Source organism: Hypomesus transpacificus, chromosome 1, assembly GCF_021917145.1.
Source record: "Hypomesus transpacificus isolate Combined female chromosome 1, fHypTra1, whole genome shotgun sequence".
In the NCBI taxonomy this organism is placed as follows: domain Eukaryota; kingdom Metazoa; phylum Chordata; class Actinopteri; order Osmeriformes; family Osmeridae; genus Hypomesus; species Hypomesus transpacificus.
This window is the reverse complement of record NC_061060.1, coordinates 2,501,174-2,521,471: the sequence shown is the minus strand read 5'-3', so window position 1 is coordinate 2,521,471 and position 20,298 is coordinate 2,501,174. Positions and strand designations below refer to the sequence as shown.

Genomic DNA, 20,298 nt, shown 5'->3' with positions numbered 1-20,298 from the left:
GTATTTACTGTGTAAGCAAACCTCTTGATATACTGTGGGGGCCCAGGAGCAGGGCCCTGGCTAGCTGCCCCAGTGGAGTCTCTCACTAGCTGCTCTGCATATGGTTCAAGTTCAGGAGTCAGGCATGCTCTAGAAGGAATGCTCATCAAAATAAACTCTGCCAGAGCTCTTTGTCTGCAGCCGCGGCAAGGCTAGGAGGGAGGGGAGGAGGATTGGGAGATGGTGGGAGGGCAGGAGAGTGAGAGGAGATGAGGGGGAGGGGGCAGGAGAGGAAGGGGAGGGCAGGAGGTGGAGAGAAGAGAGGGCAGGAGTGTGTTTGTGTGTTGAGTCAAGCTGTGGGAAAGCTGAACAAACAGTGTTGTTCACTCAATCTATGACATGCTAGTGATAAACACTGGTGATGATGGGTAAGTACCAGAACCATCATGATGCTTCAATACAAGATGAATAACATTCTGGTTGGCAGTAGTGCAAATACTGTCAATGTCGAGAGATTGGTTTGCGTTTTCCCCAAAAATGATGGCAGATGTTAAAGTAGTAAAACTAGCAGACAATGATGGAGGGTCCAATGTGCTGTAAAATGAAAATAAACATTGCCCACATTTATCAAGACAAAGTAACCGAGGCAAGGTTTGGACTGTGGTGGTAACAAGAGGAGTATTTGGAATCTGTGAAATATCTTTCTACTGTTACCATCTGGGGTGTATCCTGTCAAACACTATGCCACTGTACTGCAGAGACACAGAATTCACCTTCAGACCGTAACCCAGACTACACTTACAAAATAAAACCTTATCTCAAGAAGATAAGACTCAACCAATCGAGCCAAGAGACCTGAGCGTAACCAGGTTCCTTCGAGACAGAAAGGAACAACAGACATGATTGTGTCCAATCAGTTGTACTTTTGCAGCCGTCTGTCAGAACTCTTTTTTTTCTTCTCATTTTCTCAAGATGGGAGAATGTGGTCATAGCAGGAGTCTGAATGGGAAACTGTGACATCATCCTTATGAAAATATCAGAGGAGCACTGTGGTGAGGGGAGGTGGGGTGGGGCTGGATCACTGTAGTGGGTGTGTCTGAGCGTCGGCCAGTCAGGAGAGTATTTAAATATAGCTGGTTGACAGTAGTCAGTCTGTAGGGAGAAGCAAAGTCTCATGAAGTATGCTTCAGCACCTCACCGAGTTTCAAAGTTCAAAGACTCCTTTGACTTTATGGTTTGTTTATGGTCAGTGTGCATGTTTGCACGCAACACTACGCAAGAAACATCTGTGCCCGAAATGAATGGTCCATTTATTGCTTTTAGTTGACTTTAATATGCATTTAATATGTACTGAAGTATGTAGTATGTACTCAAATTATGGTTGGTCTGCATAAAAGAAATGCCATTTCCTTCCCAGCTGGACACTGAAGTACTTACTAGTCGAAAAAATTAAAATGTTTTTCACTTTTCACCCATCTCTTACTTGATGCAAAGATTAGAAATCTTCAAAATGGTTGAGGACAACCTCCTCCTTATTCTACATTTCTCTGCCGAGTGCACAAGCGTGACTGGACTGAATATTTGAGGTCTGGAGCAATTTTCTGTGAAAAGAAACCAGCCAAGCATATGGGGTCCAGACGTAGAAGTTAGGCAAACAGACCCTGAAGTTGGACCGTTTTGCTTGTTAGTTGCAGATTTACTGAGTTATCCTTCATTACATAATCCCTCTTCCCTGACCTTACAATACAAACTCCCCTTTCCACCTAATCAGATGACAGCATAGTGTCCAACATACTGTTCATACATGTTTAGGGAGGCAATGTTGCGAAAGTTCGGACCAATTGTGGCTTTTCTAAGAATTCCAGAGATGACTTCACATTGCCAGAAGTTAAAGAAATTCACTGATTAGTATTTCCCACTTTTGACAGACCATATGAGTAGGTGCTGGGTGGTTATGTACATGAATGAACCATTAGAAAAGTGTGGATATCCATTTTCAACATCCTGATATTCTCATCAAGGAAAACGGATCAAAAATAAATCCATTCCATTTCCTTTTTTTATAGACCTGTGGGTTTGCCCCTCGTTCAAGCTGTGATGTTGAAGCCAGAGAGCCTTCCCACCCCTACACCACATTAACAAAGAAAAAAGCAAAAACAGGGTTTTTGTTTTATTTAATAAGCTGGTCATAAATTATCGCACATAAAAGATTATTTTCAATAGTTTACAAAGTAGAGTCCAGGGCGTCTCGCTGGACAGGTCAGGGGGTCAGGTACGTCTAGGGGGAGGGGTCAGCGGCCAGACTCCGCCTCCTGCCGCTCACCATTCCAGCGTCCGGGCTGTGATTGGCCGGTCAGCGGGCGAGCAGCGTTAAGGACAGATGCGGCTCTCGAGCTGGAATGCCGTGTGTGTCCGCTGAAGCGCAGCGCGGAAATCAAACGGTAGAAGAACAGGATGGATCGGGTGCACGTCTCTAGAAAAAAGGATTTGGAACGGTGACAGCACAACATGCAGCGCTAAGCCCGGAGAAGTAGCAGCATGTGATTGGTCCTCCTGAAGAGGGCGGGGCTACGCAGGGCTGAGACTGCAGCTCAGCAGAGTAATAAGAGGGAGGAGCTTGTTCAAGGTGAGGACGGCCGCTACGTCAGGACGCTCCGTTTCGACGCTCCGTTTCAATATTTCCTCAGATCTCTCATCTTCTTCCTGCAACCCAAAGGTCAAAGGTCGACCAATGAGCAGGGAGAGTGGGTGGGGTTGTTATTTGGGTAGGGGCTACCTTGTTCCTCAGTGTGCCTTGTTCACTACAGTCAGTCTGGGGTCTGGGGGGGGGGGGGGGTGGTAGGGGGGCAGGGCCTGGTTCCTACACAGCTCCTCTCCTGGCTACTTGGACATCTGCTTCTGGATGTGCAGCAGGAACTCCTGGTAGGAGAAGGCCGTCTCCTGGTAGGAGAAGGCAGACTCCGCTCTGTCCTCCAGCAGGTGCTGGAAGAAGCTGGTGTTGGCTGAAGCCTCGTCCCTGAGGAACACGAAGAAGAAGAAGTAGGATGTGAAGGAGAATACTAGGTTCCCCCTAGTAGTGTGATAGGGCTGACCGGTGAGAAAAGCAGGTGTCTCTCCTCCATCACTGTCTCACCCAGGACACAGAGAGAGCAGTGAAGCCACGTCTAAAACACCAGTCTCTCTCTCTCTTTCTCTCTCTCTCTCTCTCTCTCTCTCTCTGTCTCTCTCTGTGTCTCTCTCTGTGTCTCTCTCTGTGTCTCTCTCTGTGTCTCTCTCTGTGTCTCTCTCTGTGTCTCTCTCTGTGTCTCTCTCTGTGTCTCTCTGTGTCCCTCTCTCTCTCTCTGTGTCTCTCTCTGTGTGTCTCTCTCTGTGTGTCTCTCTCTGTGTGTCTCTCTCTGTGTGTCTCTCTCTGTGTGTCTCTCTCTGTGTGTCTCTCTCTGTGTGTCTCTCTCTGTGTGTCTCTCTCTGTGTGTCTCTGTCTGTGTGTCTCTGTGTAACTGCAAGACTGTATCCTACGTAGTCTGACTTACATAACACACACACACTCACCGAGCTGTGTTCCTGTGTGAGGGAGAGTGGTCTCCCACTGGGACAACACACTCCAGTTTCCAGAGGGCTCACTCAAACCCTACACTATACGAGGCCTTGAGCAGAGCTGTCTATCAATGGCCAGCATGTTTCTCTGTGTTTACATTAGACATACCATTCTGGCCTGCTCAGAGTCGTCGCTGCTTGGAACCCCTCAGAGCACGACGCACATCAACACATTCACCCAGTGAAGGGGAACACGACACACACCAACACATTCACCCAGTGAGGGGGGATAAGCCCAGGGAGGGTGATTGACGTCATCATCCTCATATCACCTTCAACCTCACAAGCAACATACACATATACCTGAGATAATGTGAAGTCAGCCAAAACTTTTTATAATATTTTACATGAGTATTATGTCTTATCAAGTAAGTAAAGAGTCAGTAAGAATCTGTAGATTTTATTGTATAACATACCTCTAAAATGTAATATGGAAATCTCGAACATCAGTCCCTCCCCACCGAGTCTTAAAGACTTACTTCACCTCGTAGAGTCTGCAGCTCCAGTTATATACTTACTTCAGCACGTAGAGTATGCAGCTGAAGGTAAATACTTACTTCAGCACGTAGAGTATGCAGCTGAAGGTAAATACTTACTTCAGCATGTAGAGTATGCAGCTGAAGGTAAATACTTACTTCAGCACGTAGAGTATGCAGCTGAAGGTAAATACTTACTTCAGCACGTAGAGTATGCAGCTGAAGGTAAATACTTACTTCAGCACGTAGAGTATGCAGCTGAAGGTTCTGCAGTCTTGCAGCCAGGCAAGGAACGCCCGCACCCTCTCAGACAGCAGGGTCTGCAGCTCTGGAATCTGAGTCTGGTATTCACAACAGGAAGAGAGGGGGACAAGACACAGGCTCTGAGATCTAGTCTCCAGTCCACTGTGTTGGGGGTTTGTATGCCAGACCTCCAGAGCAGGCTCTGGTCGGGTCGAGATCTTTACATGGTGTAGGAATGTAAAATATGTAGATGGTTTCTCTTCTGGAAATATGAAATTGAGCATGTAGACTAAACCCTGAGCAGTGTAGCTCTTTGTGGGTGTTTGAACCCCCCTCAGTGTGTTTCACACCTGCAGAGCCTAACAAACAAACCAGGAATGCAGTTAGTAAGCCCATCTGTCAGAACTGTAAGCAGGGATATGCTAACTGGGAGAAGAGATAGTGTCACAAGCATTCTGGAATGTCATGTCACAAGCATTCTGGAATTTCATGTCACAAGCATTCTGGAATCTAGAGTCACAGAACCAGAGTTTTGGGATAATGTTTTGCACTAATGTTGTGTTGTGCAGTGAGGTGAGCTTGCGGTGGGTTTACCATGTTGGGAGGTATCGAAGCGTGGTTTGGACAGCCCAGCACATCCCGGATGAATATCTCATTACAGGTCTTCCCTATCCACAGGTAAAACACCTGAGGAGGGGAACCACGTTAGTAAACATCTCCCAGCCTGACCATGGAAACACTGTCACAACCCAACCCCCTTCTGATCCTCCAACCACTGTGGTGCATCTCTAGAATGCACATGGAGAAAAGAGTCAGCTAAAGGAATCCGAATGTGACGCGTGAGTTGCAGGCGTGGAGGGCGAGGGTCGTGGAGGGCGAGGGTCGTGGAGGGCGAGGGTCGTGGAGGGCGAGGGTCGTGGAGGGCGAGGGTCGTGGAAGGCGAGGGTCGTGGAGGACAGGGGTCGTGGAGGGCGAGGGTGGTGGAGGGCGAGGGTCGTGGAGGGCGAGGGTCGTGGAGGGCGAAGGTCATGGAGGGCGAGGGTCGTGGAGGGCGAGGGTCGTGGAGGGCGAGGGTCGTGGAGGGGGAGGGTTGTGGAGGGCAAGGGTCGTGGAGGGCAGGGGTCGTGGAGGGCGAGGGTCGTGGAGGGCAGGGGTCGTGGAGGGCGAGGGTCGTGGAGGACAGGGGTCGTGGAGGGCGAGGGTCGTGGAGGGTCGTGGAGGGCGAGGGTTGTGGAGGGCGAGGGTCGTGGAGGGCGAGGGTCGTGGAGGGCAAGGGTCGTGGAGGGCGAGGGTCGTGGAGGGCGAGGGTCGTGGAGGGTCGTGGAGGGCGAGGGTTGTGGAGGGCGAGGGTCGTGGAGGGCGAGGGTCGTGGAGGGCGAGGGTGGTGGAGGGCGAGGTTCGTGGAGGGCGAGGGTCGTGGAGGGCGAGGGTCGTGGAGGGCGAGGGTGGTGGAGGGCGAGGGTTGTGGAGGGGGAGGGTCGTGGAGGGCGAGGGTCGTGGAGGGCGAGGGTGGTGGAGGGCAGGGGTCGTGGAGGGCGAGGGTCGTGGAGGGCAGGGGTCGTGGAGGGCAGGGGTCGTGGAGGGGGAGGGTTGTGGAGGGCAGGGGTCGTGGAGGGGGAGGGTTGTGGAGGGCGAGGGTTGTGGAGGGCGAGGGTGGTGGAGGGCAGGGGTCGTGGAGGGCCGGGGTCGTGGAGGGCAGGGGTCGTGGAGGGCAGGGGTCGTGGAGGGCGAGGGTCGTGGAGGGGGAGGGTTGTGGAGGGCAGGGGTCGTGGAGGGCAGGGGTCGTGGAGGGGGAGGGTGGTGGAGGGCGAGGGTCGTGGAGGGCAGGGGTCGTGGAGGGGGAGGGTTGTGGAGGGCGAGGGTCGTGGAGGGCAGGGGTGGTGGAGGGGGTACTCACGCTGCCACAGTCCATGAGGAAGGCTCCGCTCCTGGAGAGGTTCTGGGCTGTCAGGTGGAGCAGGTAGGGCTGAGGGACCACCGTGTCGTTCAGGTGCAGCGCCCCCTGGTGGACAGGCAGGACAAAGGCTGCAGGTGTTAGGGGCGCTTGATGGGAGGGTGAGCACAGTAGAGAATTTGACTGCAGATCCAAGGAGGTCGCAAGTTCAAATCCCATTCAAATGTCGCCTCTGATCATTTGCATCTGCTAAATGAAAACCTGACATCATGCTGGGTTCTGACTGCAGGCTGTTTTTACAGGCCTGTCTGAACGTGTTCCACATGTTGGTGACAGGCTACTGGGGTGTGGTGGAGAGGCTGGAGAGGCTGAAGAGGCTGAGAGGCTGTCGAGGCCGGGGTGTGTCCTCACCTGGTCTGAGATGGTGTCCAGGCGGTAGAGGTCTGGGTGGACCATGCGCATGATGTTCTGCAGGGGCTGGCTCTTAAACTCACACATGGAGAACACCCTCTCATCCAGACGAGTACTGGTGCCCGTCCTCAGGGCTTTCTGTCAGGGGACAGACAGATGGGGTTAGAGGGGAGTGTGTGTGTGTGTGTGTGTAGCTCCAGACCTGCTTGAGCAGGGTCAGGGTGTAGAGGGTTGGAGGTGTGTGTGAGTGTGTGTGTGTGAGCGAGAGTGTGTGTGTGTGTGTGTGTGTGTATAGCTCCAGACCTGCTTGAGCAGGGTCAGGGTGTAGAGGGTTGGAGGTGTGTGTGAGTGTGTGTGTGTGAGCGAGAGTGTGTGTGTGTGTGTATTGCTCCAGACCTGCTTGAGCAGGGTCAGGGTGTAGAGGGGGAAGAGGCGCAGGGCGGCGGGGGCAATGAGTCCAGACTGCTGCATGTTGGACACGGTGTTCTTGTAGGCGCTCAGGGAGTCCACCACCGCGTTGAGCACCGCGTCACGGGCGTCCGACAGACTGGACGACACCGAGCGGTCGATGGCTGCACACGCACACACACAAATACAGCCTTTTTACTAAAGGCATCTACATTGAGATGCAATAACTGCACACAGACAGCAGGGTACAGACATCAATAAAAGGGTCACCAGAAAAAAAATCTGAACTTTCCCATACATGCAAAGGTATTCATTTTCACCACTTATTGATTCATCCAATCAAATCGTATTTCTGTAACCCTCAGAGAGGGCTGTGGTTCAGAGAGGGCTGTGGTTCAGAGAGGGCTGTGGTTCAGAGAGGGCTGTGGTTCAGAGAGGGCTGTGGTTCAGAGAGGGCTGTGGTTCAGAGAGGGCTGTGGTTCAGAGAGGGCTGTGGTTCAGAGAGGGCTGTGGTTCAGAGAGGGCTGTGGTTCAGAGAGGGCTGTGGTTCAGAGAGGGCTGTGGTTCAGAGAGGGCTGTGGTTCAGAGAGGGTTGTGGTTCAGAGAGGGCTGTGGTTCAGAGAGGGCTGTGGTTCAGAGAGGGCTGTGGTTCAGAGAGGGTTGTGGTTCAGAGAGGGCTGTGGTTCAGAGTGGGCTGTGGTCTGGTGTTAGACAGTGGTCTCACCCATGTTGGCCAGCAGGCAGGTGATGGCCTGGACGTCTGCCCCAGCGTACACATCGCTCAGCTGGCTGACCACCGGCAGGCACAGGGTGTGGACCCGGATACGCCTCTTCCCTGGCGGCAGACAGTGGAGGGGAGGTTACAGGAGATGGACCAGGGGAGAGGAGGAGGACCAGGGGAGAGGAGGAGGGCCAGGGGAGAGGAGGAAGGCCAGGGGAGAGGAGGACCAGGGGAGAGGAGGACCAGGGGAGAGGACGAAGGCCAGGGGACAGGAGGAAGGCCAGGGGAGAGGAGGACCAGGGGAGAGGAGGAGGGCCAGGGGACAGGAGGAAGGCCAGGGGAGAGGAGGAAGGCCAGGGGAGAGGAGGAGGGCCAGGGGAGAGGAGGACCAGGGGAGAGGAGGACCAGGGGAGAGGAGGACCAGGGGAGAGGAGGACCAGGGGAGAGGAGGACCAGGGGAGAGGAGGACCAGGGGAGAGGAGGGGGGCCAGGGGAACCCAGGTACGGTACCTTTACTGGAGGTGTAGAGCAGGGCAGCCTGGAAGCAGGCAAGCGAGGTGTCCGCTAAGCTCTCCTCTATGGACATCTGGACAGCGAAGGCCGAGTCTGGGTTCACGTTGGCCAGGGACAGCAGGTCGGTGGAACGGACAAAGAAGTTCCCGTGGAACGTGTGGATGGACAGCCCTGCAGAGCAAACACACACAGCAGTTACTAACAACAACAACAAGAGGAATTCGAATTCAGAATACCATGAAAAATCAATTTGAATTTAGAATGTTTAGAAACGACTTCAATGACAATACAGTGTATATTTGCATAATACAATGGATTCCTTTCATTTATCTAGAAGCTATATCATAGCAACGGTTGCTTTAGAGGTGTGCGTGTGTGTGAGGGCGTGTGTGTTTACCTTTGTGGGGGTGCGTGTGTGTTTACCTTTGGTGCAGCGTATTCTCATGACGGCCTCAAAGCCAATCTTCCTGGTGAGGTATCTCTCCAGATCCTTCTGGAACTTCTCCCGCTGGGGCGCGTTGTGGACGTGGTGGAAGGAGGGGTAGTAGAAGACACTTCCTGCTGAGTACTTGGACACGCAGGCTGGATGGGACAGGAGACCAGGGGGGGTTTGGTCAAACAGCTGGAGACCCTTCAATGTGTCTAGACGGATTGACCAGAACTGTTCCACTAGCGTTTGGGAGGGATTTGATAACATCCACTTTTTCAAGCCTAGACATATTTGTGAAATATGGTGCATATTGACAGTGTCACAGTGCATATTTAGACAGTGTTGCTGTGCATATAGATAGTGTTGAAGGACTTATAGTTAGTGTTGAAGTACATATAGATAGTGACCCTGTGACATGTAGACAGAGCTGCAGGGTGTCAGAAATGATGTTGTGTCCTTGGGCAAGGCACTTCACCCTACTTGCCTCGGGGGAGAATGTCCCTGTATTTAATGCAAGTCGCTCTGGATAAGAGCTTCTGCTAAATGACTAAATGTAAATGTTACCTAGGGAAGCCAGGTCAGCGTACTGACTGCTGAGCAGGAAGAGATCCACTCCGATCTGCTGGCCAGAGCAGTCCAGCGCCAGCTTCTTGTAGAAGTCTGTGGCCGGGCCCAGGTGCTGAACATTCTGGAAACACAAATCCCTCCTGTCACACAACACGTTCAGCTGGTTTACTGTCGTTAAGGCATGTAGGATATGGGTGTAGAGCATGTGACTGCAAACCAAAAGGTCGTAGTTCAAACCCCCCCTCCCCCCTGCCCGTTTTTGTTGTCTGCCGTCTGCTAAATGTATAAACTGTTATTCCAGGATGATTTGATAGTGTAACAGTATATGCATGTGGTGAGTCCCATATGCCTTCATGCAGAGGCCTGCTCAACCCTTACACCAGCCGTTCAAGACCTCGTCCACTTTGCGGCCCACTTGCATAGCTCTAACATTCCCCCCAACACATCCGTTCACTTCATCTGCTCTCATCACGCTTAACACCACTGTGAGAGCCTAACAGTTTGCTGCCACGGCTACATTTAGTCCAGAGCTCAAAGAAGACTAAGTGTCCATCAGCGCCACAGTAAGCGCACGTTTGGAAAGGTTGATTGTGTTGGTGTGTATGGGGGAAAACATTTTTTTAAAGGTTTTCTAAATATTTCAGAAAAAAAAGAATCCGGAAAAAATGGAAATGCTGATTTTTTTTTTCTTCGGTAAAACATTATATGTTGAGGCAGAGGTAATAATAATAATAATGTCTTTATTTAGCAGATGCCTTCATCCAAATCAACGTATGGGGGGGATTTAAACCTGCAACCTCTTGATCTGGAGTCAAAAGCTCTAACCACTGAGCTCCACCCAATCCCTTGGAGCTCCCCCGTACCTTGGTGCTGATCCTCTGGTTGGGGTCCTCTCTGGACTGCAGCAGTCCAGCGCCCAGGGTGGGCAGCTGGGTCTGGAACACAGACACACGCCCCCCGGTGGGGGACATGAGCTTGAAGGCAGCCTGCAGGACCGGACCCAGGGCACTGTGGGTCTCCCTGGTGGAGCTGAACATGGAGGGCAGCGAGCTCAACAGGTCTCTCACCAACTGGGGGAGGGGGTAGGAAGGGGAGGGAGGAGGAAGGGGAGGGGGGAGGAAGGGGAGGGAGGAGGAGGAGTAAGGGGTGGGGGGAGGAGAGAGAGAGGAGAAAAATGAGGGGGAATGACGAACATGACTGAATTGGGAACAAAGAGATGTTCCATCTCCGTCATCACTGTAATTATTTGGATCAAGTCGGACCAATCAAGGTGGACCAAACACTGATGACCCTCCCCCCAAAGCTGGACCAATCAAGGTGGACCAAACACTGATGACCCTCCCCCCAAAGCTGGACCAATCAAGGTGGACCAAACACTGATGACCCTCCCCCCAAAGCTGGACCAATCAAGGTGGACCAAACACTGATGACCCTCCCCCCAAAGCTGGACCAATCAAGGTGGACCAAACACTGATGACCCTCCCCCCAAAGCTGGACCAATCAAGGTGGACCAAACACTGATGACCCTCCCCCCAAAGCTGGGACGTTTCATAAGACTTCAAAACCAAGATGGATTCCCCCTTTCCATCAACAAACTGGGACCGGAGGTGAGGCGTTCTGATGAGATGTTTACCTCCATGCTCTCCTTCAGGTTAACCAGCAGGCTGTCGTGAGAGGGGATGAACACGTCTGAAATAACACAACAGACACCATTATTAAACACATCTGGCAGCTGGAGAAACTTCTGGAGCATTTCACTGGAGGTCCATCCAGCTGTTCTCTATAGAACATTCCTTGATTTATAACTACTTTCTGCTATTCTAAAAGTAAATGTCAAACTCATAAAAGTTTGTTTGGTGAAATGCGAGGTAGGCCACAGTCTCTAACTGAGGTCCTGGTTGGTCCGTAGTGAAGGGCAACAGTCAGGTGGGTCTCTATTGAAGATGAACAAATAGAACAAGCTTTCTGGTACACAAGAACATAAACACACATGGGTGCAGCTCAGTGGCTAGAATATCTGCCCGCATATCAAGAGGTACCAGGTTCAAATCCCCACCTGTAGGACTTTTTGGATAAAAAGCATCTGCGAAAAAGAAAACATTATCATTAGAAATGTATTTGATCATACAAGCACCTACCGTCGATGTCAGACACCACCAGCATCTGGGGCTGGGACAGGCCCTCCTGGAGGTTGTAGAAGTGGATGGTGCTGTCGAAGCTCAGGAAGCCCACTTTGGTGCGCGTGTCTCCGGGCAACCTGTCACACAACACCCCCCCCCCCATACCCCGGAGAGTTAGCATAGCCTCCAGCTAGCGCACACAGAGTGTGTATGAGCACATGTTTGTGTGTGTGTCGGTGGGTGGGTGAATGAGTGTGTGTTTGTGTGTGAAACCGTGAGTGGGTGAGCAATTGAAGAAAAGAAAAAAAAATATAGGAATCAGGATATAGATTTCATGGAAATGTGGGCGTTAAGTGGGGAGACTGGCTGCCATTCCCCAGACATCATCCCAGCCTCTGAGCTAGTCAGGTCTGCTTACGACTGAGAGCATGACGACTAAAACACAGCCACAAAGGGATGACGGTCCTGAAAAGGCTGTTTTTAAGCTCTACTTTAGAGTTTGCATCCATTTGCAGTAGCTTTGTGAATCGCAGGGGTTCGGTGGAGGAGTGAGGCTCTTACTTGTCCAGGTTTTCCAGTAGCGAATCACAGAAGACCTTCAGGTAGCCTGACTCCACTGCATTATGGGACACGTCCAGCACAAAGAGATATACAGCTGGCTGTGGGGGTCGGAGCTGAGACACACACGCACAGACTTATATGCATTTCCCAGAAAAACAGCTTACAATAACTCAACAATTGCCCTAGAGAGGAAAACCCTGACAGCTGTTGCTGTCGTTAGTGGTGTCGCGCACCACACTGCCCTCTAGTGGCCTGAAGACAAACAGCACCTCACCATGTAGTCTGAGGAGGCTATGAACTCCACCGTGGAGTTCTGCACCTCCGGCCTCTTGTGTGGTTCTCCGTAGGAGCGGGTGACGGGGTTGTACATGAACTCATCTGGGACTGGAAGGGCCACAGGGGACAGAAGACGTCATGCAAATCTCCTTCAGTTCAGGTTACGAGCTTTTCAGGTTTCAAGTTTCAGAAGTTGCATTTGGACGTCCTCCTCCTCTACTCTACCACCCCCCTCCTCTACCCCGCCCTCACCCTACTACTAGTCCTCTACAACCCCCCCCCCCCCCCTCACCATCGTTGACACGGTAACAGAGGTTACACTTCCACCTGCGCTGGTCCAGGAAGGAGACAAAGGGGTTGATGTAGGTCCTGCAGGAGCGGCATCGCACAATGGTGTTGGACGTGATGACGGGCAGCTGCTGTAGACGGAGAGGAGGAGGAGGAAGAGGAGGAGGAGAGGGAGGAGGAAGAGGAGAGGGAGGAGGAAGAGGAGAGGGAGGAAGGAGAGGGAGGAGGAAGAGGAGAGGGAGGGAGGAGGAAAAGGAGGAGGAGGAAGAAGAAGAGGAGAGGGAGGAGGAAGAGGAGAGGGAGGAGGAAGAGGAGAGGGAGGGAGGAGGAAGAGGAGAGGGAGGAAGGAGAGGGAGGAGGAAGAGGAGAGGGAGGAGGAAGAAGAGAGGGAGGAGGAAGAGGAGAGGGAGGGAGGAGGAAGAGGAGGAGGAGGAGGAAGAAGAAGAGGAGAGGGAGGAGGAAGAGGAGAGGGAGGAGGAAGAGGAGAGGGAGGGAGGAGGAAGAGGAGAGGGAGGAGAAAGAAGAGAGGGAGGGAGGAGGAAGAGGAGAGGGAGGAGAAAGAGGAGAGGGAGGAGGAAGAGGAGGAGGAGCAAGGGGAGGAGGAAGAGGAGAGGGAGGAGGACGAAGACGAGGAGGAGGAGGGCAGAAATATGTTCAGGAACAGACACAAGTACATTCTTCTGATGAACACAGCCTGTTCGTGGTTTTACCAACTCCCTGCACCTGTGACCTGCATCACACCGACATCTCCACCACAACTGTAGCAGTTAGACAACCATGTCTGTGGTTTGTGTGACTGCTCTGGGGCGACGTCACCTTCAGTGGTTCTCCTCACATGTACAGCATGCTCTCAACCTCCTCCATCCTCCACTGGAGCGCTCCCCCTCCCTCCAGCAGAAACACACCTGTCTGCACCTCAGCCCCTGCTCTCCTGCTCTCCTGCTCTCCTGCCCTCCTGCCCTCCTGCCCTCCTGCCCTCCTGCCCTCCTGCTCTCCTGCCCTCCTGCTCTCCTGCTCTCCTGCCCTCCTGCCCTCCTGCTCTCCTGCCCTCCTGCCCTCCTGCCCTCCTGCTCTCCTGCTCTCCTGCTCTCCTGCTCCCCTGCCCTCCTGCCCTCCTGCCCTCCTGCTCTCCTGCTCTCCTGCTCCCCTGCTCTCCTGCCCTCCTGCTCTCCTGCTCTCCTGCTCTCCTGCTCTCCTGCTCTCCTGCTCTCCTGCTCCCCTGCTCTCCTCAACACCTCCCCCCAATGCAGGGATCATGGCCTCGAACTAGGCATGGCTGGGACACATCACCACTGAAAGCTCCATTCACTCCCAACAGCCCTGGAGTAGACCTCTGCTGTGCTTGCTGGACGGTGACGTAAGCTGCTCTAACCGGACTGTCAGCTCTGGTTCCCATTCAAGACTGCAGGTCACATTCACAGTTGTTATTATGTAACTCTGTGTGATGCTGAGTAAAGGTCAGGATGGAGGCTGTTTAGAGGTCAGGCTGGAGGCTGTGTGGAGGCTGTATAGAGGCCAGGCTGGAGGCTGTGTGGAGGCCGTAAAGAGGCCAGGCTGGGGGCTGTGTGGAGGCCGTATAGAGGCCAGTCTGGAGGCTGTGCTGTACCTGCAGGTCTCTGAAGGGGTGCAGCAGCAGCCCCAGGGGCAGTCTGGCCTTGGTGAGCAGGGCCTGGGTCTGGGGCAAGCTGGTCAGGGTGCACCTGAACGTCCTGGGGAGCACACACACACACACAGTAACCATTACGTCATCAGTGAGCATCTATACACCATTACATTTAGAGGTTTCTGTATTAGAATAGTTGTTGAGTGAGCATACATGCACACTCACAGACCCCCCCCCCACACACACACACGTACTGGGGGCTGCAGTTGGCTTTCCTCAGGTCGGAGCTGAGGTTGGGCTCTGGGGCCTCCAGGGGCCGGGGGGGCAGCAGGCTCCTCTCCTGCAGCAGGTTGACGGGCATCAGGGCCTCCATCTCCAGCTCTGGGACCCCACTCAGCCCCCCCAGCGCCTCCGACAGCTGGGACAGGTTAGGGAAGGGAGGCTGGGGGAGGAGGGGAGGGGAGAGGGTTAGTTACCTCGAGAACACATCCTGTGCACGATGGGCCTAGTCTGGTCTCCTACCTGGGAGTACTGCTCGTAGCCGGGGTTGTAGCCCCCATGGGAGGGGGAGGAGTCTGGGGCTGGTGCTTGCTGATAGGCTGACTGCATGCTGGGGTAGCCGTAGCCGTAGGGCGGGGGATGGCTGGCCATGTCACTGGAGGGAACCATGGAGGAGTCTGGGGAAGGAGGGGAGAAAGAAGAAGGGGAGAACCGAACAGAAGAGAAATCCCTAGAACGTCAGTGCCTGAGTGGGCTGAAGCAGGCTGTACTGATGTGTCGGGGAGAGGGTGTCCCTCACCTGGGTAACTACCCCCCTCCAGGCACTCATAGCTGGCCGGCACCGGGGAGGCACTGCCTGTGGTGGAGGAAGACGTGTCACCGCCTGACAGAGGAGACAGACAGGAAGAAGGAAGCCACACAAATAAGTGAAAAACTAAATGGCATGTCTTCTGTTGTCTCAGTACCGAACAGACCCAGTATATCTGCAGAGGGGTTAGACAGAGTATGGAATGCTAGATGGGAGGGTAAACACACAACAGGATGTATTTAGCAGGTGAAATGGTGCTGAAAGGAAGCCACCCAAGTAGGCAGGAAGAGGAATGACAGAGTTCTCCAGCCTCAGCGAGTCAACCCTTTCCCTGCGCCCCCGAGTTTCAGGACAAACCAAAAGGAGGTCGCGAGGTCAACAAACTCCGCTGGGGCTTTTTAAGCTTCACACACTTAGCTCCTCCTCTCTCGTCCTGCCCCCTTACGGCCTCACAGGGGACCTGACAACAACTCGCACTCCCACAATCCCACGTCAGCACATCCCGGGACGGCGGGGGAGGAGGGATCTGGGATGACGGCGGATGAAGGAAGGGTGTAAGGCCCAAACTAATCCTATTGGCCAAATGGAGGACTGTGCTGGTGAACTAAGATAGCCCAGGCTAAGCGCTGGTGGAAACACATCCAATTAGCCCAGGCTAAATCTGCTCCAGCGTGAGGAGAAGATGTGGGGAGAAGCCCTGGCTGAGAGGGAGAACCACTCAAGACTAACACCGGCTCCTCCTCAATCTGACACCACACAAACCTCCAATCCATTCAGAGCCGTCTTTTACGCTAAAAGGACGTTTAGATTTCCCTAGACTGAAAGAGCAGGAAAGTCTCTACCGGCAGGACGGCGTCAAACAAATACAATTATACTGCCTGACAAGCAGAGAGAACCGGCATCCACTACAGGTGCCTTAAAGGAGGGAATAAACATGACATCAAAGAAATGCTTGAGGGTTGGAGTTGGAAGCAGCAACACCTTAGGCCACCGTGCTAATGAGAGCTAGCTCAGGCAGGCCAGCTTCCTGGTCCCACGCAGAGACCCAGGGCCCAGAGACGCCCTGGCGGACCGGGGAGAGGCTATATATAAAAAGCTGTTAACCTCCAGTCGATTCCACAGCTCCTCAGGGCGGGGGAGGTGTTTCTCTGGGGAGAAACTTTAACACCTCCCTAGAACTGGGACACTACGAGGAGAGATGCTGTGCATGATTTGACACGTAGCAGCAGCATGGTTTTAAAGGTGAAAAGTGAACGATTTTTTGTTTAGTCCACACAACCTTGTCCAGTGTATCTAATGGGGAAACAAAGGGAAATTGAGTCCTTAGGGAAATGTGCTTAGCCTTTTTTTGTTGTTGAATATTTAATGTTGAATGTGTTGAAGTCAGAGATACAGCAGAGCAAAACGTCCTCTGACCCAGGTGAGGCTGCCAAAGTAAATTCCTTGTCTGTGCAAACTTTCATGGCGAATAAACACCAATTCTGATTCTGATTCTGATTCTGAGGAGACATCCTTCACGGCTGCTTCCTGCCAGAGCAACAGGACTTCCTGCAGAGCAGAGGCCTTCTGGGTAAAAAGCCAGACAGAAAGCAGAGCAGGCTCCCAGTCTGTACGCCAACGACACATTCTGGAACATCCACTGCATTCTCAAAGAAATAGTATGAGCCACAGTGTTATATGTCAAGTGAAAATGGTGCGATTTACCCCGTTATTTTGACTTTTCTGCACAGAAAGCTGATGGTTAGAGTTGAGGGAAGGCATGGGGTTGAGATGGCCGGGGGGGATTGCCGGGGGAAAAGTGAATTTGGAGATGGATTGTTTGCTTTAGGAAGGGGAGGCGAGGTGGAGGGGGGAGGAGACAGTACAGTGAATGAGGGGAGGAGAAAGAGTACAGTGGAGGGAGGGAGGGAGGAGGAGAGAGACGGCAGTGAAGGGGGAGGGGTGGGTATGGATGGGTAATAAAATCAGAGCAAAGCAGACCTGCTTCCTCATCCTCATCCTCATCCTCCTCTTCCTCGGAGCTGGATGACGAGGGCACATGGGCGGCGGGGGCAGGGGGGGCGGCAGAGCCACTATTAGCTACATATCCGTACTGCATGCCTGTGGGAGGGGGGGGGGGGTCAAAACAGAACCATCAGCTGTGGAGGGGAATGGGGGGGGGGGGGGGGGCATTGTGAGGGAGCGCCCATGACATGTGACTGCGTTTGTGTTTGAGAAACTGTTGTACCACCGTCGCCCACAAAATTGTTTGATGTTGCCCAGATATTATCTTTTTGCAGCATTGCACAGTGGAATCCTGTAGTTGAGATCCTATTACTGTTGTTGTGCCTGGTGGCTAGGATGAAGCTACCCTGCACTGTGCCTGGCAAACACAGACCAGCCTTTAACCACTGAGCACCACTGACCACTGACCACTGAAATACTACATAACTACGCCCCCCTCCTCCCCCTCATGTCCTGCTGTACTTTGCATATGCATGATTTGCATGTCGCCCTGGATAAAAGCGACTGCTAAATGAATAAAAACGTTGAAGATGTGTCATGGTGTGTGTGTGCGAGAGAGAAGGCTGGTTCTTCTGAGGCCCTGCCAGGTGTTAGCTTCAGACCCCGTAACGCCAAGCAGCCAAGAACAGGAAGAAACCTCCAACTGAGGTTTCTAAAATAGCAAACACTCGACGGATAACGCTGCAATAGAACACGAGGACGTTAAGAAACTCCCTCTCACGTCGGATCGTTCTTGGAGAATTCAAAAAGAGAATCACATCACATCTGACATTTTATCCATTTAGCAGTTTCCTTTCATCCGAAGCAACTTAAAAATACAGCGTATAGAAAACACAGCAGAGAACATGCTCTCGGCTCTCGTCCAATGGCAGTCCACCCCTGGCGACTTCAGCCAATGGAAAAAGCCGTTTGTGGCACACACAGTGTGCCTGTCTGGTACCTGGCTGGTGTCCGGGGGACGAGGGGACCGAGGCAGCGGGGGTCCCTGAGGGGGTCCTGTCTGCGTCCGACAGCCCAGCTGGGACTCGACCGTAGGGGTCACGAGTCCCCGGGACCTGGCTTGGATGGTCGTAGTGTTGGAGGACTGGGGCTTGGCCTGCGGGGAACGACAAATAACCAGGTGTGTTATTACATTGTACTTCGTTCGTTTGTTCGTTTAGCAGATACTTGTATCCGGTGGTAGAGGACTAGAGTGAACTCACAACTCATTCCAACAAAAGATCCATTAGAAAGAATACAGCCCGCGGGTCCTACCTGCACTTCTCTGGCCGTTCACTGTGGGCGGCAGGCCTGGAGGAGCCACGCCATACCCAGGATGCACCGCTGCAGGGGACCCCAGCTGGCTGCTACCATTTCCAGGGGGGTACTGGTGCAAGGGAGCCCCCATCAGGTTTGGAACGGGTCTCGGGGAGGAGGTGGCGAGCGAGGAGCGTAGCGTCCCATACTGGCTGCTGCCCGGTGCGGATGGGTAGGAGACTATGGGGTAGAGCGGGGTGCCAGGCCCACTTGGGGGTGCCGACACCAGGTTTGTCTGTTGAGGGTGGTGCTGTGAGTGGGGAGTGTGATACTGCTGTCTGTAGTAACCTGCTGAGGTGCCGTAAGGGACTGGCTGCTGGAATGGCTGTGGATGGTGGGGATTTGAAGGGGCACTGGGTGTAGGGTGGGTGGCGCTGGTGGGGGTGGTCCCATAGGGCTGGGAGGGGGGGTGGGAAGCTTGGGGTGGCCCAAATGCAGTGGGGGCTACACTGGAGACAGCAGCGGGGTGGGGGGGTTGCTGGTGGCTGTTGTGGTAGTAGTTAGCACTGTGGTCATTGTTCGTGATTGTCGCTTTGTTAGGGGCAGGGGCACACTGTGCTGGAATGGTGGAGTGGCCTTGCTGTTGAGGTGTGTCTCCATAATAGCCTGGATAGCCTGGATATGCGGAGGGGTACTTCTGTTCTGAACCTGGAAAAAAAAAAAGGGATACAGTTGTATTCAGCAGGTCGCAACGTTGGTCAAGGGAGCGATGCATATCTTTAGCTTTAAACTGTCGTGGCTGATACAGTTTACAGCGCACCATAGCTAATCAAAGTTAACTAAAAGGTCCAAGATGCGCCTTCTAGACAGCTGACACCGTAGCTAGATGTCAAACTTATACCAAGTTAACATACTTAGCTATCGAAGAACTATTATACGTTTAAAACGTAAAGGTTGCTAGGTAGCCGACAGAACGCAGTTAAGCCAACCTTCCCAATCCCCAGTCACTAACGATGGCTAGCTCTAGCACTACAGTAGCTAAACTGGCTAGTTTGACAGCTGCATTGATTAACATTGGCTTGCTACAGCTAGCAAGCTGTTATAAAATGTGCATATTCGGCTAGCTTGCCAATTCCACAATGATCAACTACTATCTCGCCATAATCTGTCGCGTCTGTCATGTTTCCCTTGGTTTGAGTCACTACTAGCAAAAGCTTTACTAACCGGCAATGCGGTTGAGTTTAGCTAGCTATACAGCTAAATATACGCTAGCACCATAGGGTTAGATTAGCTAGCTAGCTAGCCACTTAGAATACTACTGCTGACTGCACAAACACCTGCAAGTTGTATTTTATGACATAAGTCAAGTAAATTGTATGACTACAGTAGTTACACTTGACCTTATATTCTAGAGACACTGTTTCACATAAACAGGTTGGGAACCAGATAAACGGCAGCTTCAAGGCTATACGCTAATCTTGTACAGCCTGGTTTATCTCCGCGGCCTGTTTTACCATTCTGATAAGGGGATGCTGCTCCACCATTCGGCGTTGAGTTCAAGCTGTAACCAACAGATGTGTTCAGGTTTGTAAACCCCGGTGCAGACATCGCTGAATCCTCCTGTCCTCACGAACACAACTGTACAAGGTGACTTAAACTCATCAGATGTTGTCACCCAAGTTGTAGTATATTCCAAGGTGCTGACTGGCGGTTTTCGTCCCTGATGGTGACCGTGCGTGAGCCCCTGCCACCCTACGACGATGAGCTTCTTTCCCCGTGATGATGCGATTATCTGGTACCGTTTCTATGCGACTAGCAATTACTAGTAACCAGTCAAAGGCGCCACCTAGTGCAGCGAATAGGCACTTCTTCTGGATCTGTTCTATAAATAAAAACAGATTTTATGAAAACATCCATTAATTGAGAGGCCCTAAGGCCAGTTCATATTGCCCCAACACCAAATATTCGAACTATTTGTGTAAGGTTTCAAATGTTTGGAATGATAAGCTAACCGTCATTTTCAATGCCCCAACAAACGCCAACAGTCATATCACCCCCACTCAACTGTTGGTGCTTGTTTGGAAAGTGTGAACTGCTTCAAAAAAATAGGTCAAAAGATAGGACACAAATATGTGGCAACCTCACGACACTGCTGTTCATAAGACT

General features: G+C 52.5%; 1 protein-coding gene across 3 annotated transcripts; it reads right to left on the bottom strand.

Annotated features, from left to right (window-relative positions):
* Positions 1–1,363: 1,363 nt before the first annotated feature.
* sec24b (SEC24 homolog B, COPII coat complex component) lies at positions 1,364–20,293 on the bottom strand. 3 transcript variants are annotated; one of them, XM_047025253.1, is made up of 24 exons: positions 19,647–20,293; positions 18,151–18,840; positions 17,837–17,992; positions 16,873–16,992; positions 14,884–14,967; positions 14,607–14,761; positions 14,339–14,526; positions 14,088–14,190; positions 12,486–12,609; positions 12,192–12,301; positions 11,918–12,030; positions 11,375–11,493; positions 10,870–10,925; positions 10,100–10,306; positions 9,234–9,357; positions 8,663–8,821; positions 8,237–8,410; positions 7,730–7,840; positions 6,994–7,169; positions 6,598–6,735; positions 6,190–6,294; positions 4,887–4,979; positions 4,287–4,390; positions 1,364–2,995 (listed from the first exon to the last, which is right to left on the bottom strand). In XM_047025253.1, the coding sequence occupies exons 1-24, from the start codon at positions 19,738–19,740 to the stop codon at positions 2,860–2,862; spliced, it is 3,639 nt and encodes a 1,212-aa protein (XP_046881209.1). In that variant the 5' UTR covers positions 19,741–20,293; the 3' UTR covers positions 1,364–2,859. The 3 variants fall into 3 exon arrangements, with proteins under 3 accessions (XP_046881209.1, XP_046881217.1, XP_046881199.1); XM_047025243.1 differs by having other exon boundaries at positions 1,365–2,995; positions 12,486–12,612; XM_047025261.1 differs by lacking the exon at positions 16,873–16,992 and having other exon boundaries at positions 12,486–12,612.
* Positions 20,294–20,298: the final 5 nt, after the last annotated feature.